The sequence below is a fragment of the Ailuropoda melanoleuca genome, chromosome 2, assembly GCF_002007445.2.
Source record: "Ailuropoda melanoleuca isolate Jingjing chromosome 2, ASM200744v2, whole genome shotgun sequence".
Taxonomy (NCBI): domain Eukaryota; kingdom Metazoa; phylum Chordata; class Mammalia; order Carnivora; family Ursidae; genus Ailuropoda; species Ailuropoda melanoleuca.
This window is the reverse complement of record NC_048219.1, coordinates 190,940,465-190,963,193: the sequence shown is the minus strand read 5'-3', so window position 1 is coordinate 190,963,193 and position 22,729 is coordinate 190,940,465. Positions and strand designations below refer to the sequence as shown.

General features: G+C 52.6%; 1 protein-coding gene and 1 long non-coding RNA gene across 2 annotated transcripts; one reads left to right on the top strand and one right to left on the bottom strand.

Moving 5' to 3' along the window:
* Window positions 1-2,731: 2,731 nt before the first annotated feature.
* On the bottom strand, window positions 2,732-16,087 carry SPATA3 (spermatogenesis associated 3). The gene is made up of 4 exons (XM_019797726.2): window positions 15,579-16,087; window positions 11,862-12,036; window positions 9,566-9,709; window positions 2,732-2,766 (listed from the first exon to the last, which is right to left on the bottom strand). The coding sequence occupies exons 1-3, from the start codon at window positions 15,946-15,948 to the stop codon at window positions 9,604-9,606; spliced, it is 651 nt and encodes a 216-aa protein (XP_019653285.1). The 5' UTR covers window positions 15,949-16,087; the 3' UTR covers window positions 2,732-2,766; window positions 9,566-9,603.
* Window positions 16,088-16,168: 81 nt separating this feature from the next.
* LOC109489341 lies at window positions 16,169-19,433 on the top strand. The gene is made up of 3 exons (XR_002142299.2): window positions 16,169-16,430; window positions 16,775-16,894; window positions 18,545-19,433. It is a non-coding gene; the product is annotated as an uncharacterized LOC109489341 (long non-coding RNA).
* Window positions 19,434-22,729: the final 3,296 nt, after the last annotated feature.

Genomic DNA, 22,729 nt, shown 5'->3' with positions numbered 1-22,729 from the left:
AGATGCTTAGACCTACAGGCCTAGTCTCAGCCAGGCTGACCCCAAACTCACAGCCACGGTAGCCTTAGTTATTACACTATGTTCAGAAATATGCTTCCTTCTAGCTCTAAACTTCCCTCTCCAAAGCACCTGTTAGGGCTATTGCTTGACATTGTTAGTAATTAAAAGGTTTCAATCCCATGATCATATTTATAGACCACTTTGAATACAGTGGTCTAACCCAAATCTCAGCTTCTCAAAACCTGGTCAGTCAGGGCAGCCTTATTCATTCGTTCTATTATACCATTCTCTTATGTGCCAGGAAGGATTCAAGAGAGGAAAAACACCTGGTATCTGCCTCCAAGACCTAATCACAGAGGAAAGAGGTGGACATGCCAACTGTAGGATGAAGAGTACTGGGAGATGCTTGGCATGTGACCATTTATCATGCACGGTTTCCACTCTTCAAGAGTGATGCCTACAGTCCATGACAAGTACTGTGAGGCCCAATGCAAGGGCAGGGTAGGAGAGCATCTACAGATGAGCCCCAAAGGCAGTGATAGCCAATGAGAATGCTATTGGTATTTGGGTGGGATAACTCTTTGTCGTGTGGGACTGTCCCGTGCTTTGCATTCTCAGCCTTCATCACTAACAGCCCATAGTATCTCCCAGTCACCGTGACAACGAGTCACATTTCCCAGGGGTGGGAGGGTCACCACTGGTGAGGAATCCAAACACAAGGGGTCTGTGGCTCAAGGCAACTGTGAATTCTTGGCTCCTAGCTACTCAGGCACTCATTCTGGTGAAATGGAGGAGAGGGAATGGAGGGGAAGGGGCAGGAGTGGAGGGCAGCACCAGGGCTCTGGTTGCAGACCCAAACCCACCTGGACTGCCTATCTGTGGTTTTTTAGCTGCTCAGCATCTGTTCCCATTTCTTTCGGTAACAGGTTACCAAAATCACTGACCTCTTCCCTGCTCCCAGTCCTCAGACTCTCCATGGAGTTGACCCTCAATTCCAAAGGTGGTTCTAGCCTGGCCAGTCACAGCATTCCCCTGGGTACAACATGGGTTCCAGGAGGGACACAGGACCCAATGAGAGGTTGATCAGAGCCCTTCCCAGACCACCTTCCCTGCCAGATTTGACCTTCAGAGGTGGGGGGTGGGGGGGTTGCTGCTGCAGCCATCTGGCCCTCTTGTGGGAGGAGTCTGCCTAAGGATGGAAGCGACCCTGCAAACAGGTTTGGGGGCATGGCCTGAACCCCCTGGAACAAGCCGCATCTGAGCTGGCATTTGCTCTAGACTTTTATAGCAGTCAATACATCCCCATTTTGTTCAAGCCAGTTTGGATTAGGTCGTCCAACATTTACGGAAAGGGGCTGATGACGAGGCCAGGAAAGGGAGCTAAGTATCTTCAGTCTGGAGGAACCAGGCTGAGCAGAGGCAGAAGCCATAGGCCCCAGGCCCCTCCACCCTGTCTATGGCCCCTTTCATCCTGACCCCCGCAGGGCAGGATGGCAACATGACCCTCCCCCACCCCAGGGGTCTGCATTCTTCTTGGGGAGGCTGCTTCTTGGGAGGTGTGTGCTTTTCAGTCTCCCCACCTACCAGTGCTTGTTTGGGAAAGGAAATCCTGGGATTGGGAGGTGGTGAGTGGGCTGTGGGCTTCCTGGGAACTGGCTTGGCCCCCCTTGCCCAATCCCACTTTCCCCGTTGCAAGTAGGCCAGGTCCCTGTCTCCTCAAGGGCTGTCCTGCTGGCTCCCAGCCTGACCAGCTCTCAGAGGAGCTGCAGATACCTTGGGCATGGCTCTATGTACTCACTTGAGTTCAGAGCTGTCCTCCTCCCCATTAACCACCCCCTCATATCCCCTGGCCATGACTGAGGGCTTCAGTGCATTCTGGACTCCCAACCGTAGCCACCTACATTTCTTTGCCCGGGAGCGTCATCTGTGGATTGGACAAAAGTCCCCGGGGGGAATTAACCACCTCCCTTCTGGCAGCCCTTCACTGAGGACCAACGGGATGGGTGTATAGACACCCCGCCTCTGCCAGGATTCCTCTGAGGTATGTGGTTTGTTCCCCCGCCCCCTCCCCTTCCCCCCAGATCATCTAAGCTTCAGTTGTCCCCAGTGGTCACTGTCCCTGAATTGACTGTCTCTTCTCTGTTTCACACCCTTTGCCCCTCCTAGTGTTTCCTGGGATCACTTTGAGCTGAGACGTCTGCCTCAGCTGCTCAAGACCCTCCAGGCTCTGGCTGGGTGCAGCGAAGTCACGGACAGACCGCAGGGCTGCAAGTCGTCCCTTGCCCTGTCCCTGCGCCTCTCCCATCACAGGTGAAGCCAAATGAAGCCATTTCCCAGAGACAGAGTGTTCCCGGGCACGGGGCCTCTGTTCCCCGAGGTGCAGGCCTGGGAAGGGGCCAGCGCCTTCCTCCTGTTCCCACTAACCGGGGTTACCACTGGACAGAAGTGCAGTCGACCGGTTATGTTAGGTATTGAACCGAGTTGTAGAATTCTTGCTTTCAGAGTGGGAAAATTAGAAGCAGTTTGTTCTGTGAATACAGGCAGAGAAAGTTGCCCCCCTGGGGTCTGTGGTCCCCAACGGGAACAGGCAGACCCCACCCTTGTTTGCCTGGGGGTCTACAAAGTCATCCCACACTTATTTCCCAACCCATTTGCCAAGTCCAACTTTGTGTCTCTGGGTAAAACACACTAATGAAACAGAATTCTTTTTCTTTTTTTTTTTTGTTCTATTTTGGTGACAAGAGAGATCCTTGATGGAAACTGGATCTGTAAGAAAAATAAGGACAGAGCCATTAGTTTCGACAACATTCCATGACCTTGGAATTTTGGTGGCTTTCCAGTGTTACATCCCCGTGGGTGAGGAGGGTTTAGCAGTTAAGATCCTCTTGTGGAAAAATAAATTATTTAGGATTCAGATTTCTTCCATTCTCTTGTCCACTCTCCTTTTCGTCCAAACACAACCACTCAGAGCCTGGTGTTTTCCTACAGGCTGTAAGGCGCTTATGCGAAGTGCTTGGCTCAGACTTGGCTCAGTCAACATTGGCGCCTTCTTTTCCCCTCCCCTCCCCCACAGCCCCCAGCAGCTGCGGTTGAGCCTCACTCCCCCAAAACTGGGCCCTGGTGGTGAATTTTACTATGCTCAGTGCCCAAAAGGAGAAGGGACGCACGCAGCCCCTTGCTTTGAGTGCCTCCTCACTCCCAGTGAGAGGGGCTTACTAAGCTTTAAGAAAGAAGATTCTAGAAACACATTTTCCCAGAGAGGAGGCTTTGCCACTGCCATTAGATGGTTTAGTCTCTGGACTGAGAAGGACACCAAACTATTTCCCTTCCTCAGGGTCTAATTGCTGAGCCTCTGGAACTCTGGATGACCCAGTGCACCTCCCCCACACACGCACACACTGACTTTCACATACCCTCGGGGGCTTTCCGGGGTTCAAGCACTTGTCCAAGCCAACGGGTCTGGCCACTGGAGTTCATCCTTCCCTTGTCTACTGTATCACCTTCTAAAACACTCCTGCCTCTTGTAGTGGCTGCTGCTGGCAGGGGTCCCACCCAGTTTGGATGCTCTCTACTCTTTTGCCCGGCACAGGGAAGCAAACTCAGCCCCAGACCCGGGGTAGAATTATAGGGGGAGCTCTGGCTTGGTCTAATCCAGTCATGATAATTTGATTCCCTATGCCATTAATTTGTTGAAGAAGAGGCATGAGACCCAATTCAGGGGCATGTCACCCCAATTAGAGGCAAGTATGCCAGGGGCAGGAGCTTCTGGGACAAGCTTCTTAACCCAAGAAGGGACATTAGGATGAGGCGGACTGCCCCTGCTTCTGAAGGTCAGGTATGAGGGTGGAAATCTGGGAACTCTTCCAGCCATCTGCTCTTGAGGGGAATTTGCCCCTCCTCTGTTGAGGGGTGTCAGGGCTGAAAGCTGGATAAGTCCCCAGGTCCCTGCTGACCCTGTTGAGTTAACCATCCCTGCTGCTTCCCCAGTGTTCTCTGAGATAATCTCCTTATTATCATTTTGAATTAGGTTTTCTGAAATTTGTAGCACCAAAAAATCTAACCCATAGTCCACTTATCAAATCGAGTCTTAAAATGCCTCGTGGCATTTGGAAACCTACCAATTCCCACTTCCGATTTTACAGCTCAATTAAGAGAAGTCAGAGCGGAACACTTTCTAGTTTACCAACTATTTACTAACTATTGGAGGTGGGTACATTTCATTCAGCTCTCAAGCTAAGGCATTCTTCTCATGAGGCAGTGAAAGCTTTTTGCACCAGAAAAGATCAGCATGCGGGTAGTGGTTGAAAATGCAGGATGCCTAGGAAGGGCGAGTCTGGGAAGCACCTGGATCAGCTCACCCAGCCAAGAGGCGAAGAGGCCGTGAACCTGGGTGCTGGGGCAGGGCCCCCCTTCTGTTCACTTTACAGTTGGGGGTGGGTCCTGGCACCAGGATAGGGAAGCACATGTCTGTCTGTCCACACTCTGTGAGGAACAGAAGACAAACAGAAATGTAGTAGCAGGATCCTTATGGTCAGAGGTCCTAGCCCTGCTCACCAGCCCCTTCTGCTGAGATTCTTGTCTCTTTGCTGCCTTTCCCTGCCTGTGGACACCACTTGTTGACCTGAACCTACCAGCTCTCCCTATCTCTGAGAACTTACTGGGACCCTGCCTGCTTGCCTAGACCCAGAGCAAACCCACAGCAGGTGTCTTCTCCATTGGCACCTTCCTTCCCTACCAGGCTTCTAAATGGCATCTTCCTGGCCTCAGTTCCTGGCTCTTGGCTCTATTTATGCCTTCTCCCTGAGTCATCTTACCCACTGCCTGTGGCTGTGGATCTCAGCTCTTACTAATCACTCCCACGCTTAGAGCTAAGACCCGGCTCTTCCGGTGACTTCCATGTATCCATCTGCCTCCATGACATGTCCATTTGGTAGTCCAACATCTCAACAGTAACAACAGAAGAGAACTCTTCATTTCCATCCCCTCCTGTGCTTGTGCCTCCGGCAATGGTACCCCAGAAGTCATCCTTGAGGCTTCCTGCTCCCTCATCGCTTCATCCAATCTATCAGCAGGACTTGCTGGTTCTGGCCCCATAAGGTCCCTGGTCACTTTCCCCTCCACAGCCACCCCCTGGTCCAAGTGCCATCTTTGCCTGCACAGGCCAGTGCAGATGTTTCCCACCTGGTCCTCCTCCCCCTTCCCCATCCTCTGTGCAACAGGCACTGCAATTGTTTTGAAATCTTTGAGATCGAAACCAACAGCTTGAGAGACATCTAGAACACAATAGAAATCCTCGAGGCCCTGCCTGACTTTGGTTCCTGACAGTGGCATCCTGACCACCAGAGCTCCAAACATATTAGCCTCTTCTCTGGTCCCCAAACATGTCAGGTTCCTTCCTGCCTAACTATTGGATCTGTTCTGTCTGCAAGAACGTTCTTCCCCCAGAATTGCATCTTCTGGCTCCTTCTGCCATAGGTGTCTCAGTTCAGAGAGGCCTTCACAGACCAGCCTATGGTCAGCAGCATCCTCTCCTGCTCACCTGCCCTTCTCTGCTCTTTATCAGATCAATTTTATACTTTATTTCCTTGATAACACTTGTCACCAAATCAAGGGATCTTGTTTATTCATTAACTTGTCCACTGTCTGTCTGTGCCCACTGGAATGCAGGCTTCCTGGATGGGGGATGGATCTTTTGTCGGTCTTGGTTTACTCCTATAACACAGCGTAGGTACCCAAGACATATTGAATGAATGAATGAATGCATTATTTAACCAATGAGCACTCTTTCTCCTCATCTGGACTCTGCCTTCTAGCTTGGATGTCAGATAAGCATTCGGGTCTCCATGGGAATTATTATGCCTTGCTTCCTTTGCCTGGGAAACTTGGCCAGCCTAGATCCACAACTTTACCAGACTTCCAAGTCTGTTGGTGGACTTGGTCATCCGTGTCCCACTGTGTCATCATGTCTCACAGTCCCCAGTGTGGTGCCCGGCACATGGTCAGTACTGCCATGCACAGGGGTTTGTGCGGGGGACCGTGGGGAGTTGGGGTGGGACACACTGTGGTTGACTAGTGTCCAGGAGCTGTCACTGCAACTTCTAGGCTTCTAGAAAGTCCTCTCCTGCCCCCTGCTGGTGGTACCATAATCAGACCTCAGACTCTTAGTGGCCACTGAGCGATGGGATGGGACGCTGGAGCTCAGGCTCTGGCAGAAGCAAGTCTGGAAGAAGTCAGGCCTTGCTGAGGTCAGTTAAAACACATTTCAGGGGTGCCTGGGTGGCACAGCGGTTAAGCGTCTGCCTTCGGCTCAGGGTGTGATCCCGGCGTTATGGGTTCAAGCCCCACATCAGGCTCCTCTGCTATGAGCCTGCTTCTTCCTCTCCCACTCCCCCTGCTTGTGTTCCCTCTCTCGCTAGCTGTCTCTATCTCTGTCAAATAAATAAATAAAATCTTAAAAAAAACCCCACACATTTCAAGTGCCCCAGTGCCAATAAGCATTCCATCCCAGTGCTGAAACAGCAGTTTGACAAAAGCAGTGGGTCACATGGGGGAAAGGCCACCTCATCAGAATTGCCAGGCATGGGCTGTGGGGCCTGAGAAGGAGCCCGTTTCAGGCCATGCAGGGTGGGCGGCACAGTCTCCCTCTCCCTCAAGGGAAACTGGAGTGGTCATGGGACAACTCTTGGTGGAGAGAGGAAGTCTGTCCCTGGGAGCACCAGCCCGTCAAGTGGGTGTTCTGTCCCTGGGCTGGTTCTATCTGGCCCTAAGAAAGCAGCACCCCAGCCCTGCATCCCGGCAAGGGGCCCAACCTCAGAAGACATAAGGAGTCACCCCTCAGAGCAGAAGGAAGAACTGAGCTCTGTGAAGTTCATGCCTCACATGCATTTGTAAGTTTGATAAGTGACGTCAGCGACATAGACTCCTCATGGGCCACTAGAACCCCCAACACACTCATAGCCTCAGTTTCCGGGGAGTCTTGTGGGCTTTGCCACAGATTCACTCTCAGTGCCAGGGTGTGACCTACTCCAGGCCCTGGATGGGGTTCCATTCTACTCCCCTCCTCCCATTTTTCCCCTCCCCACAACCGCTTCGCTAGCCCTCCTTGCTGTCAGCCGTCTCCCTCCTCCCTTCCCTGGGCCCCTCCACGCGGGGCTCAGTGCTGTGTGAACTATGGAGGTGCTGATGCCACATTAAGAAACCGGGATCCCTGCCATTCATCTTTCAACCCTGGTTAAAGCGTTGAAAGACAGCGTCCCATCGTGGAGCTGCCAGTCTTAATGTCCAACGCGTGTCCTTGGAACACACAGGGCACTGCCTCGGGAGCTGAGCCTTTCTCAGGCACCCTCATCAGCTAGAATTCCATGACATTTTGGATTTATATCTACTGTAAGTCTTTTTATGGCGAGCGATAGGATTTTCCATTTATGGCCAGGCTTAAATTTTCCTTGAAAATAAATGCATCTAAGTTAAAAAGAAAGCTAATTTTAAAAGGAGGAAGGATATTGCAGGTATCAAAGTCGGCCGAGCTTGGGGAACACTGAGGTAAGAGGTGATGATGATGCTGATTGGGCAGCTGTGCCTCATCTATTGGGGGGAGCCCTCTGCTAAGTGTTCGATATGCGTATTTTCCACCCGCTCCCCCAACAACCCAGTGAGAGGTATTACCCCCATTTAACAAGAGGAAGATGGCGGGAGTTAAGGAACTTGCTCCAGGCCCCAGATATACTGGAGGTAGGAGGGGATCTGACCTCACGCTTGCCTGCTGCCAGTGACAGGACCCAAGGGGACACCATGGGCCCTGTTGTAAGGAGCCTCTAGGACAAACTGCTTTAGCTCAGGGGCATTCTTCAGACTGCCGGTCATCACCACCTACCCAACCCCTGTGACCGGCCTGGTGTGTCTGAACATCCCCTCATTTAATCCCCAGAACCATCCCCCCTGGAGGTAGTTACTAGTCTTCCTTCTTTCGCAGTGACGTGCCTCTCACAGAAGTTGGGTGATGCGCCCCCTATGACCCAGCCACCACGTAGCAGAGCCACGACTGGAGCCTACAGCTCTGACTCCCAAGCCTGCATCTTTCCGACCGCTCCCACGATGGTGATAGTAGCAAGACCAGCCAGCTGGCCAGCCCTGCCCTCTGAGCACCTTATCTCATACTCCAGCAATCTCAAGACAGAGGTCCCATGATCTTCCTTATTTACAGATGGGGAAACTGAGGCTCTCAGCTACCGTGGTATTTCATGAAGCCTAAGGTGCTTCCTTTCTTCCACGAAAGTCCCTTGATCAGGCAGCAGAGCCCCCGAGCAGATGGTGAGTTTACTTTTTGGGTCGGGCTTCTGAGATACTTTGAGCACATGCCCTACTGTGGCCCTTCCCCGCCCATTCCTGCGGCTGGTGGAGGTCTGGGGGTGGGTTGAAAAGCTGCCATTACCAGCTGACTACCCCCCATTATTAGGCACTCACAGCTGGTGGATTTGGCAATGGGGACACCTGTGGGTGCTCTTGGCGCCCACCCAGATCCCCTTTCTGGGCTGGGGCATCCATTCCCCAGTCCCGTGAACCGTGAATGTTGGCAGCTAACAGCTCAGAGCCACCTCCTTCCCCAGGAACTTGTTCTCAGGGGACGACAAACAGGATCTGCTTTTCCACAAAGACATACACTCCCTAGGCCCGCCCCTATTGCCAATGATTCAACGATGGGGGGCACAGAAGGCCAATCTTCTTGCCCCATGGTGAGACAGGGTCTGTGATGTAATTCACGCACCAGAGCTCCCCTGGGATCAGGCTGAGGCTGGACTCCAGCAGAGACCTCCTCCTTGCTCTACTCCTTCCTCTGTCCTCTCTTAACCTCTCATTCCCATTTTCCCTTATAAATCCTCTGCACCCAAATTCCTGTCTCAGGCTCCGCCCCTAGAAGCCTGGCTCGAGACAGGGGAGGACTGGAGATGCTGTGTAAGGCACGCTCCCTGCCCTCCAGGATCTTGCAATATAGCTGCAGAGACAGGTCACACAGGTACCAAAAAATCATCCACAATACAGGATGGAATAGGCTGGAAAAAACAGTGTTAAAAAGATGGGAGAAATCACTGGAACTGCAGTGGGGGAAGAGCTTATGGAAGCAATGGGACGAGGCCATGAAAGATAAGTAGCACTTCAGAAGGGAAAGTTCTCTTAACAGGGAGAAAGTTCCAAAGGCGGTCCCGAAGAGGGTCGGGAACCTCTGTTCCACCCCTCTGGCTTCTTCCTGTCTGGGATCTGTGACTAGGGAACGCCCCACCAGTGGGGGTTGGGGGGAACTCTGATTTGACAATCCCAATAATGGGTCTAGAATCATCAAGAGTGTCAGGGCTGCTTGAGAGAGCCGTGCCACGTGACCCTGAGGCCAGAAAGTCACTCAGTTCTTAAGCTTTCCCTGAGAGGCTGGGGGCTTGGTCCACTCATAAATTCCTCCTTTATTCCGAGAAGGGACAGACACTCCCTCGGCCCTGCACTGCAGGCACAGTGACCCAGTGGGCTTGAGGGTTACCCCTGCCAGGGGGCGTGGGAGCAAAGGGGGTCCACGTACCTGCCGGACCGTGGGCCTGGGGGTTTGCTCACAAGGATTCAATGGTGTAATAGGCAGCTCCTAGGGCCCCCAGAGCCACAGCAGCAGTCCCGAGAGCTTGGAGCACGCGAATTACGATGAGTGGAGTGTTTCCTTGTAGGTTTTCTGTAGAGCAAAACAGAAAGCCCACAGGTTGGGGGCAGCTGGACTCTAGCGCCTGTCTGCGGACAGGGGAAGCAGGAATTGTAGGGTCCCCTCAGGATTTCAGCAACGCCCATCTCCCCGCCACTGATGCTCCTCTCAAGGGAATACAACTCTGCCCACCCCATCCAATGACTCCCTGCCACAGGACCCCTGCCTCTGAGGACGGGCAAGCCCGGGATGCCAGCTCTTTGCTGGGACTCTCAGGGAGCAGGATATGAAGGCGGTTAAGGCTGCCATGCGCCAGGCCCCATGCTAACCATCTCACACCCAGTGTCTTCCTCAAGCCTTATAACAACCCTGTGAAGTAGGTTCTATCGTGAGGCTCCATTTTGGAGAAGAATCTGAGGAAGCCACGTGTGACGCCGACCACACAGGTGAGGAAGCTGTACCATCGTGCTAATGACTGTGAGGAAGGCTTTCACAAAACGCAATATCCTTTTGGGCAACAATCCTGCTAAAGTAGGGAATCTTGTTTAATGTGACGTGTATTTATCTAAAGCCAAGATCCAACCTTCCACTGCACGGAGAAATGTAAAGATCATGGAAGCTGGTGCTGTAATTTGAGCAGAATTGAGACTACAGGTCTCACCCCGGCCAGACTGCGCCTCTGCCCCTCCTCCTCCCGTCCCTCATGCTGAGCCGCCTTGCTTTTACCTTTCCCTCCACCTAGAAAGCTCTCTCTTTTCATGGTAAGCCACGGGAGGGTCCCAAGACTCTTCTAGACTCAGCATAGGTAGAAACCGTTGACACTACAAAGTCCCTGTGGAACCCGACTTTGGAGTGAGCACCTTCTATTCCTGAAGCTTTGAACGCCTATGGGGCAGGCGTCACTTCCTGGCTTCCATCTTAGTTTCTAAATGTACACGTCTCAGCTTTGCCACGTAGACTGTACGATTGTAAAGGGTCGGATTCCCTGTTCTGGTTTTCCTCATAGCGCCTAGTATCCTACGCCGAGGAGGTGTTCCCACCTGTTGGTTTTAAAGTGATACGAATCCATGGCACGGCTCGAGGCCAGATGGACAGAAGTACTAAGGGCGTGGGAGGAAATCAGTAGGAGTGAGTGCTGGGCAGGTCGATCCTTGATGGGACTTACCGGATTGTAGAGTATTTTTAGCTCTACACATGTTCTCCCAACACACCTGGGTATCTGTTTGCTTCTCTTATGTCTGAGAGATGGTGCTTTTCAACGATGGACAGGAGAGGGCATTTGGTGGGGGAGAGACCAGGAAGAGGAGCGGGAAGAGGGTGAGGGGTGTGCTCGGCTCCTGGTTTAGGGGTGTGAGATCCCCAAGCTGGAAGCCTCTTCGTGGACATCGGTGAGGCCCTGAGTACAGGCGCAGCTACTCTCGGGCGCAGAGCTGGGGCAGAGGGACGCACATAGCCCTGCACCACTGGGAAAGCAGACTGATGTCTACAGTCTGGTTTTCTGCACAGGGGTCTTCCCATGAGGGGAAGCAGCAGCCACCAGGGGGCTTTCTCCTGATGGCTTCATGGGAGAGGAAAGGAAGGGCAGGTACTAGGGTTGATGCGGTGGGAGACTGCCCTGCCACCGACAGACCAGCCTGGGGCACGTCCCCTGTGGAGACTGCCAGAAATTGCACGAAGCCCTCTGAAGGCGCTGGAGGTCTTGCTCTTACCAATGGGCCATGTGAGTTGCAATCAGTATTTATCACTAAATTCTGGGGGAAATTCATATGCAGGTCAAGCGCCTGGAGCTCTCAGCTATGGTATGGGCCACAGAAGGAGGCCAGTGGCCCAACAGAGCATTTAATCACAAAGCTCTGAGTGACAGGGACTTTACTAAGGGCTGTCAGGGAGTCTACTCTGAGGAAGGAGTGCGCCCATGGAGAAAAGAAATGCGAGCCTCCCAAGGAAGCAATTCCCGGTAGGGAAGAAAACTGGTCTGTCTGTGCAGGTGGGGCTCCCCAGGGCATAGGTCTGGTCAGAAAGGGCAGGGTGCCAAACCCCGGGAAGTGGTCACCCCAGAGAGGTTTCCTTTCTGCCTGGGATTCCCAAGAAGAAGTTACAACATGGCGACTAACAGGGTCCAGGGCAAAGCCGGCCCTGAGAACCGAGTGCCCCGAGGGTCCAGCCCCCCCACACGCTCCAGAACCTGTAGAAAGTGAGGAGGCTTGGGGATCCTCTCCCTGGCATGGTGGGCCAGGCCCGAGGAAGGAGGACATCAAAGATGCGGCTGTGACACAGGCCCAGGCGACACCAGCAAGCCGAGCTGCCGGGGCAAGTGGAACAGGAACAGAAGGCCCGTGGGCCCGCACGAGTCACAGCCCCTGGATGGACAGAGAAGGAGAGTGATGAGGGACCCCCTGCCTCCAGGAGGCTGGGGAGAGCTATGGAGACACGGGAGAGAAGACTAGCCACAGGGGAAACTGGTTGTTTTACAGACTGGAGCTCCCTAGGCCATTTTGAAATAATGGCGCCATTATTTTTTATTCTCAGTTTACAAACAGGGAAACTGAGGCTCAAGGAATAGATGGGATGCCTTGTAACAAGTAGATTTGAAGAAGTGGGCCTCAGCTCAGGGCTTCTAACTTGTTCAGTGCTCCTTCCGTGGACTTGACAGAAAATGACAGCAGCAGGAGAGCGGACCTGAGATTCCACTGGAACACGGTCCATTCTTCTGGGGTTTGTTGATTAATCCAGAAGACAGCGGCTGCTCCAGTTACAGTCCTGGAAACACTTTCCCAAACTTCTCTCCTGTTTGTCCTCTGCTAAGGATGCCAGTGGGACTCAGAGATGGTGCCGTCGGCTGTTGCACAGCAGGACTTCTGGCTGGATGGTTCCCTCCTCGTGTAATGACTTCAGTCCTGGCTTCTTGACACAGCTACACGTTCATCCAACGTAGGCTCCATGAAGCCAGTGATCAACCTGGCAGACGCCGCCCGCTCCTCCTTAGACCTGCCCACGGCAGATACCTTCTCTGGAATGGGGAAGGAAGGGATTCTAAAGGGCAAGCCTTATCTTTTTTCTTTGTCAAATTTTTTACAAAAATAGACATTGAATTCCTGTGGCATAAAATTTACCCTTTAAAGTGTTCAGTGGTTTTTGGTATATTAACGAAGGTGTAAAACCATCATTACTGTCTAATTCCAGAACGCTTTTATTCCCACCCCCAAGGAAACCCCATGGCCATCAGTGGTCATTACCTTTCCCCACCTACCCTCAGTTCCGGGCAACGGATTTGCCTATTCTGCACATTTCAGAAATGGAATCATATACAACAGGTGGGCTTTGGTGGGCTAGCTTCTTTCACTTAGCCTAATGTGTCTGAGGCTCACCCACGTTGTAGCATGTGTCAGTGGTGCCAGATAGGATTCCGTCGTATGGACATACCACATGTTTTTTACCCATTCATCAGGTAGTTGGTAGTGAGTTTGTCCCACTTCTTGGCTATCATTACTAATGTTGTTGTGAACATTCACGTGCAAGTTTTTGTATGGATCCTCTGTTTTCAATTCTCTTGGGTATGTCCCCCGGAGTGGAATTGCTGGGTCATATGGTAACTTCACGTTGGCTGCACCATTCTATGTTCCCTCCAGCCATGGACAAGGGTTTCAGTTTCTCCATAGCTTCCCCTAACATTTGTTATTGTCCATCTTTTGATTACAGCCATTTTAGTGGAAGGCTAATACTTTCTGAAACTACAGTGTTTTCTGTATCCAAAAAGATTTGCATTTTAGGGGTGCCTGGGTGGCTCAGTCAGTCAAGTGTCTGACTCTTGATTTTGGCTCAGGTCATGATCTCAGGGTCGTGGGATCAGGCCCCATGTTGGGCTCTGCACTTGGCTCGGAAACTGCTTGAGATGCTCCTTCTTCCTCTCCCTCAGCCCCTCCCCACCTTACATAAATAAATAAAATCCTTTTAAAAAAAAGATTTGGATTTTAGAAAATGGCGCCCTTATGTACAGGCCTTCATCCCTTATCACCAACATTCCTCTGGCAGAGAAGTGCAAGGTGTCCACTGTAACCATGGATGGGCCACCCTGTCTCCTGCTTGGCTTTCTCAATAAGCGGAATTCCTCCCTAGGGGTGAACCACACACATTCCTTAAAAGATGCGGGGATGGAACATTTTGCTTTCTACAGATATCAGTTCTGAAGGCCGTAATCCAGAAGCGTTTCCGTCAGTGGTTGATGATCACAATATATGCAATATGTAACACTCCAAACCATTTCTACATGTTAAGAATGAATTGATTGTTAGCCACGGAAATACCGTTGTCCCAGCGACTGCTTGGAGCTACCTCTCTCACTCACATATCACGTGTAGTTTATATCCACACCATCCCTGAGGAATAAACTGTGGTCCAGACAGTGTGGCCTGCTCAGGACCATAGAGCCACTGGCAATGGCTCATGGTGAAGCCAAGAGAAGCTCAGAGAAGGGTGTTCTTCCTCCTGGGGAAACCACAGGGCTCTTGGGACCAGAAGGTCAATGCAGCAGTTAAGAGTAAGGATTACGGGGGCACCTGGGTGGCACAGCGGTTAAGCGTCTGCCTTTGGCTCAGGGCGTGATCCCTGCATTGTGGGATCGAGCCCCACATCAGGCTCCTCTGCTATGAGCCTGCTTCTTCCTCTCCCACTCCCCCTGCTTGTGTTCCCTCTCTCGCTGGCTGTCTCTGTCTCTGTCAAATAAATAAATAAAATCTTAAAAAAAAAAAGAGTAAGGATTATGGAGTCAGAATAGATAGAGGTCCCGCTCTCAGTGCTGTCAGTGCCTGCTCGTGAGTGTGTTGTTTGATTTCTTTGAGCCTCAGTTCCCCCATCTATAAAAGGGAAAGCATGATGATAATACTTCCTTTATAGGACTGTTAAACGGGAAGATTCACACAGACAGCTGAGCTGAATGCTAGGTACATGATAAATGCTCGATGGTAACTGTTAGTTACTACCATTATTATTATTATTAGTAGTAGTAGTTAGTAGTAGTATTAACCATCCTGTCTCCTAAACTCCACTTGAATTCCCAATCCAATGCTCATTCAGACTCTGGCTACCCAACTAGGTGGAGGACCACTTTTCCTAGACAGCCATTCCATTTGCAGACAGACCTAATTGTTGGGAACATCTTTGTGTTGAGCAGAAATCTCCCTGTCTCTAGTGTCTTCCGTGGGTAAGGTTGCCAGATTTTGCAGATAAAAATACAGAATACCCATGCAATATCTGGGACACATTTACATGAAAAAATTGTTTGTTGTTTATCTGAAATTCAAATTTTACTGGGGGTCCTATATTTTATCTGGCAACCCATAGACATCGGAGGGCAACACAGAACAAGTCTACTCACATCTTTTACTTGACAGACAGATTTCCTCCAATTCCTTCAACCAAATCCCCTACATCAAATGGTTCTTGCTTTCCCACCCCCTCATCCCCCATTATCTTCTTTGGACTAGATTGCTGGGCATCTTTTACAGCCCACAAGGATGATAGCCTGATGAGGACGGAGTATGACCACCTCCCTTGTCCTAAACCATATATTTCTATTAACACATCCCCAGTTTTTATCTATGAGCAGCCACACGGCACTTCTGACTCCTAATAAGTTAGTATCACCACCGAGCCAAGTGCAATGTCAGCATGTATGTGTGGCCGCCTCCTTCATTGAGACTCAGGATGGTGAGGAATGGTAAAATCCAGGAATCCTGGTCTCCTGCATAAAAACAAAACCCCAAACCCTCACAATTCACCAGCACAGTTCCAGAAGACACATCAACCATGCACCACTACCCGAACTGAACCCGCCTCTGGGGGACCGACCCTAGGACTCCATCAGCAGGAAGGCTAGAAGTTCTTGAGTTAGAAGCCTGCCCACCTGTTTTCCTGGATCGAGAGGATGCTTTGGTGTTAGTGTCCTGAGGCGCCAGGCCCCTGGTGGAGGGGTTGGATTCGGGAGCTGGGAGAGCCTGGGGTGTAGACTGTCGGGGAGTGGATTCACAGCTGGGTTGCAGGGTTGAGCCGGGGCTGGGCTGCTGGGGGGTGGATTCGGGGCTGGGCTGCTGCACGGTAGAGCTGGGGCTGGGCTGGGGGGTGGATCCGGGGCTGGGCTGGGGGGTAGATCTGGGGCTGGGCTGCTGTGGTGTAGACTCGGAGCTGGCGTGCTGTGGCGTGGACTCGGAGCTGGCACGCTGTGAGGTGGAGCCATGGCGTCTGGACTCCGGCTTCTTCTTTTTGCCCTTCCTCATGGTGGGTTCTCTTCACCTAAACGTGGACCTACATAGAGCTGCCTAATCTTCCGGCTCCCTCCTGGAGGGGCCGCTTGCCCCTGCCCTGGGGGAAGGCTCTGGCCTCGGGATGGACCTAAGCCCCACAGAGAACAGTCACCTGCACCCCTCCTGTGAGGTCACAAAAGCCAGGGTGGTTCCTATGGCAGGGCTCTGGGGACAGTCTTCTCTGCCCGCACCAGCCTGCTGTCCTTCCTGCTCCCCAGGGACTGGGACGGGCAGAGGGCGGCTGCTGGGCCCTCAGGGACCCGGGTCAGCCTGGCCACAGGGACTGCGACATCCTGGACCCCCACGAAGCTGCCTCCTTCAGGCACCTCTCTGCTGGTGTGTTCCTGGGTCCCTACGCATCTCGGTTTCGCTCTTAGACACCCTGGCTGTGACGCTCAGCTCTGTCACCGGTTTCCACACACCAAAGCCAAACAAACCACTTCACCATGCATTCTGTGAGTTTTAGGTAACTTTACTGAAGATTTGGGGGTCCACGGGAGGTCCACAGGTTTCTCCCATCTCAGCTGTTCCCTCCCCATTCAGAAGATCTTAAAGTAGCTTCTCCCTTCTTCCAAAAACCTGCCCTCCCCACTGTGGGAAGGGGCTGGGGATCCCCAACTTTGATAAGAACCCTTGCTTTTGACAAAAGAATTGTCCCTATAAAATAGTGGTTTGGAAAACTACACTTTCTTTGAACTTATTTGCGGCAACAACGACTACCTCTCAAATTCCAAACTCATCGGGTCAATTAGGGGACTATGAATATTTCTTGAAGGTAAAAATATGATTTTCCTTTCAGGATGGAAGCGGATAAGGCATTTTAAAAAGACAATCCTAAACTTCACACTATGACTGCAACATCGAGTGTGTTCACACCAGAAGATTCTGCCTCCGCTCTAGTGCATCGCTAGGTGGGTGGGTGAGTATTCAGCTGTGAGCCCCGTGCTCCTGGGGGCGGGGATGTGAAGCTCTTGGCCCAGGATAGGGTTTAGGGCAGACATTGCTAGAAGGTGGCTCCACGCAAGGCCAGACCCGATGTGAAATGTGAAATGACAGAAAATATTTTAGGGATTCTAGAGCCTGAAAAGACCTTAATGATTCTCTTTTTGCAGAAGAGAAACAGGTTTAGTGAAGTTAAATCACCTTCCAAGATCACACGGCTGGTTGGAAGCATCGACAGGGCTATGTTCCCATTCAAGGCTCTTTCATTTCAGGATTCCACAAGGCAATAGGGAATCAGATAATTATAGAGGCCTTAAAAATCAATGGGCTAAAAAAACCCCTTGAGGGAAAAGATTGAATTCTTTAAGAAAAGCTCCAAGGATTAGAAGTGGAAGACAGCTCAGAGCAATAAAGTCGGATCGAATTTGGTTGACCAGCAGCACAAGGAGGTTCAAGGAGCAGGCGAGTCTACAAGAAGGTGGTAATTCTCTAAAGTCAAGAGCAATGGATCCCTCTAGGGGGGTCAACTTAGAATCAGAGAGACTGGAAGCCCGGGTCAGGGACCCTGTCCAGATTTAGCAGACATGTCAGGAACTCCTAAGGCATTTATCTCTGCAAAATTAGATTTTCAGACACCAGTGGGCTTTTGCCTGGGGCTTCAGCTTGATTTAAACCAGGGGTTCTCCACCTTAGCTCTATTGACATTTGAGGCCAGATAAACCTTTGCTGTTTGAGGCAGGTAATTCTCCTGTGTATTGTAGGAAGTTTACCGGCATCCTTGGCCTCTGCCACGAGATGCCAGTAGCAAATAGCCTCCCCCAAACCCCATCCGTTGTGGCAACCAAAAATGTCTACAGACAATGGCTCAATGTCTCTGGGGTGTGTGTGCGTGTGTGTGTGTGTGTGTGTGTGTGTGTGTGAGAGAGAGAGAGAGAGAGAGAGAGAGAGAGACTTGCCCCTGGTTGAGAACCACTGGTTTAAATGAATTAGATAAGGGGCAAACACGCATGGGTAGTATTTCCTGGTAGAGATGAAAGAAATGTGTCATTTCAGACCAAGGAGCCAAATGGCACAGAGAACAGGTCCCCGTTCCTGGGGAGAGGGATGGAGGAAACACAGAGGAGGCTTCGGGAGGAGCAGAGAGTTTTTCTATGGCAGTGGAGAAAAATATGGGTGGATTCTTTCATAAGCGTGGGCCCAAGAAACAGGGAGAGGGCACTCATGGAGTGAGAGGTTGGCCCAGAGGAAGAATACTTTGCTAGAAGTTCTTCCATGGCCCCCTCTGCCTTCCAGCTGGAGCACAAGTTCCCAGCTGGAAGCCTGACACCTCTAGAACACCGTCACAGACCAGGGTCCTAGGCGTACCAACCACCTTGCTGCTACCTTGTCCAGTTCTTGCCAGCCGTGAGCGTGGAGGCTTGCTTTCCCCCATTTGTGAAAGCCTTTCCCCTCTATCAGTCCCCACCCCTGTCAAAACCCTTCCCATCATCGAGATCCATCTCAAGTGGACCCATCTCCTCATACAACCCTTCTCGAGAGCCCCAACTAGAAGGGACCCCTCCCTCCCTGAGCCCCAGATCACAAACTGCCTGGTGTTAGAGTGATGTTTCTCCTGTCTTCTCTCGAGTTCCCTACTCCCAGACTGTGGATCCCCTGGAGGGCCAAAGTCTAGAGAAGAAACTCAACTCAAGCTTCTGGAAGGCGAGGGTAGGAGGCACAGAAAGCAGGAAACCGCCGAAGGCAGGTTGAACGTGGAAGATGGGGGCCGAAGGACCTCACAGACAGCATCACTAAGGGGTTCTTTTCAAAGACGGACTGGGGTTTTCTGGCCTTGGCTGAGGATCACGGAACAGTCGACAGGCCAGGGGCTCTCCTACCTGACCCGGCAGCCACAGGACAACCTCGAGCACTATTTGGGAAAGTGAGAAGGCTGAGTCTAAGGGGAGGTGAAGTCAGGATAAGGTTCTGAGGGTGTGAAAATCCACACCCAGTGGTTCCGGCCCTCTGGCTGCGTCCAGGGCACCAAGAGCAAGTGTGTCAACATTTGCCCTGAAGCTCACATCTACAGCTGGGGGACACCTGCTGGCCCTTGGCCCCCACCTGTCAGGAAAGGTCACTAGTCCTCAGGGGGGATAGCCTGCTCTGGTCACCAGTCGGAGGGTTGGCAGAACTTTGAACAGCTGGGGATTGGCACTCCCTGCCCAGAGCACTTCCTTCCCTGCTGCCCGCCTCTGGAGGGGGCTTCCAGAGACAGAAGGCACCTGGTGCTCATTCCAGAGCCCACTGTCCGGGGCTGTAGACCCACAGGTTAACCCTCTGGGGCCACAGGCCTGGATTCCTTGATAGGCGAGCTCTCAAGCGCGGGGTAGGAATTCTGCCAGAGCACCTCTTCCAGAGCATGGCTGTGAGGATTAGACCTGAAAAGGCCTTAGAACGGTGCCTGAAATTATGATGCTCTTACAGGAGAAGCCAACAGAACCAAGCAAGGAATAAGTGGATGTGGAGAGGAGTGGGTGGGCCGGGTCCTACAAACTCCCAAATCTGTACCTTGTAAAAGTGTGGNGGGGTGGGGAGTGTAACTCTACACATTAAATACATCTGAACACTTTTGACCAGACATTGGCCCAGTGAGCCCACCTGGGGGAGAAATCTAATTAATCTTCACCCAAACCGGTGTTAAGTGGAGTAGAGGAGAGGGACCGTGACTTGGGGCATTTGTCCTCTCCCCTGGACCAGGACAGCACTCCCTCCGTCCTTGCTGTTTCCCACCCGCCCGCTCTCGGCCCCTCACCATCCGTCTGGGTCTCCTGATCCACTAGGGGTACGCAGCCGCGCGCCCTGGCATTGTGCCCTCGGCTGGCGGCGGCCTGGACGTCCAGTGCGCAGTCGGAGCGGCTGGGGCTGAACACGGCCGTGTGCACCTCCACCGAGGGGCTGTGCGGCGCGAAGGCGCTGCAGAGCAAGGTCTCCATGCGGCGGCGCGCCTCGGCCTCCTCTTCCGGCCGCGGCTGCACGATGATGCCCACGATCGCGGCGGGCGGTCGGCGGTCCCGCGCGTGCACCTGCTGCAGGAGCAGCTGCAGCCGCGGCAGGTTGGAACAGCGCCGACGCGCGGCACAGCACCAGGAGCAGCCGGGAGCTGCGCTCGGGCGGCGCCGGCGTGGGGCAGGGAATCCAGCACCCAGCCGCCGGCTCCTCAGCCGCCTCGCAGCGGGAGGTCTCAGACGGAGCCGGAGCCGTCACTCTCTCGCACGGGTCCGCAGCCTTGCACCTGTCGCGCGGCCTCTTCGGGGCGCAGCGCCTGGACTTGGCGGCCGGGCAGTCGGCGCCGCTCCGCAAGCTGTCGCAGGGACGCTTGGGCCGTCGCGTGGCGCAATTGCCCGAGCTGCTGTGGCCGCTCGTGCCTCGGGTGGACGAGGGCCCGGCGGAATGATCGTCTGGGGCCTGCTCCAGAACGTCCTGCAGGGTCAGGCAGCACTCATCCCGCTTCCAGAGCTTGCCGAACAACAGTACCTGGCCGTGGCACTCGATGCCCTGGGCCCGAGCCTCTTGCTGCGACTCGGCCATCCTGTCCTGTGGGGCCCTGAACGGCCCGGCCCCAGGCTCCATGTCCGGTCCGGCGCTCTTGCCCCTCTGGGCCCCGGCCTCCGTTGGCCGCGGGACAAGCTGCCCTTCCCTGGAGCATGTCACAATACCCCTGCGCCCTACCTCTTTCTGTCCTGACCAAGGGCCTCCGCCCTCTACTTTTTGGAAATCTTCCGACATAGGGAAGTCGCTGCCTCGCGCCGCTGCAACACCAGCTGTTTGGTTTCTCTTGTCATTTTGTCCGTCTTTGGTGTCAAAAGGGCAAAACCTTTTATCTTGGGGATGGATCATTATGCCCAAGCCTCCAAGTAAAAGAGATTTTCCCGCACCTCGCAGAAACTTAAAAAGCAGTGGGAAAAAAAAATGATAAAAAGCAGTGGGCCCAGATGCTCGCTGCACGTGGGACAGTTGAAAAGCAGTGAGGCCCAGAGATCGGTTCTGGGTGGCTGAGCCCGGGAGGCAGGCCCTGCTCTGGCTGGGCCCAGCTGCTCTCTGGAGGATCTGGGAGCCAGAGTCCTGGCTCTAGCCTGAACTGCTGGGGCTACAGGAGATGGTTTGGGGTTGGCTCGGGTCTTCTATGGGTATGTATTTGAAAAATCCAGTCTTTTCCTCCTGTATTTCTCCTTTGCTTCTGACACAGAACTGCACTCTGACACTTCTGGTCACCAAATATGTGTGTTTTTCCCCCTAACCAAGCAATTCTGTGACACCAGCTGGGAATCCTACAATTTAATTCAATTCTGACACAATCTTCCTAGAGATAGCATCAGATGCCACGGATCAAGGGCGGTGTCCCATAAGACTGCCCCCACCTTCAGATGCCCAATTGCAAGTCCAGGTTGTTACCTGTCCTTCTGAGCGTTTGGCTGGAAATCTGAGGTTCCCACAGTCCCCTCCTCAGGTTCAACTGATTTGCTGTGAATGGCTCACAGAACTCAGGAAAACAGCTTACTTACTTTCGACCAGTTTATTATAAAAGGATATAGAAAGGGCGCCTGGGTGGCTCAGTCGAAGAAGTGTCTGCCTTCAGCTTGGGTCATGATCTCAGGGTCCTGGGATCGTGCCCTGCAGCGGGCTCCCTGCTCAGCCCGGAGTCTGCTTCTCCCTCTTCCTCTGACCCTCCCCCTGCTTGTGTGCTCTATCTCTCAAAATCTTTGAAAAAAAGTAAAAGGACCTAGAAGACAGAGGTGAACATCCAGGTGGAGGGGATGCGCAGAGCAAGGTGTGTAGGAAGGGGCACGGAGCTTTCACCCCACTCTGGGCACACCACTCTCCCTGAACAGAATTCCACATGTTCACCAACCTGGGAGCTCTCCGAACCCCAGCACTGTTGGGATTTTATGGAGGCTCTCTCCTGTAGGCATGATCCAGTATTAATTCCATCTCCAGCCCCTCGCCCCTCTCTAGAGGATGGGGGATGGGGCTGAAAATCCCAAACTTTTAATCATGGCTTGTTCTTTCTGGTGACCAGTCCTCATCCAGGAGCCCACGCAGAGTCACCTCATTAGAGCAAAAGCCAGTCCTATCACCCAGGAAATGCCACCAGATTTAGGACCTCCATGTCAGGGGCAGGGTCAGCGACCAAATATTAGAACAAAATATGCTCCCAGTGCTCCTACCACGTAAGAAATGACAAGGGTTTCGGGAACTGGAGGCAGAGACCAATAGATACCTCACAGGGCACCAAAGTGCCAGAAAGATCTTTAGCAGAACCCAAACAAACAACACAAAAACTCCTCCTCTGCCCTGGGAAGGTGGGACAGAGGTAGTCAAGACAGCCACAGGGGATGGAATTCAATGGTGGGGAAAATTTTTTCCTGGTTAATTTTTTTTTAAAGAGCTTATTAGGTTGTTTAAAATGATTTTTTAAAATATAAAAATTAAAGACTCTGACAGCAAGCTGTCAACCAGAAACCCCCGAGCTGGGATTGTGCTGAAAGCTCCAGGACCCCTCGGGCCAGGGAATTTGGGAAGACGGAGTAAAGGCAGAAGACCCCCACAGCTTTGCAGAAGCAGGGTGGACAGTGTTAGGGGACTCTTTCCCTGTCCTGGTTTTTCAGCCTTGGACCAGAGACTAAGCTTGCCTTCCATCTGGATAGTGTTGGTAAGAACATCTCCAGCCCTTTCCCCCTTCCTCAGCAAATTGGAAAGGTCAGAGTAGGGAGCTCATGGGTGACCTTTCCCTAGGGTGCTGGGTCACTGCATTATAAATTGATGCTAGTTTCAT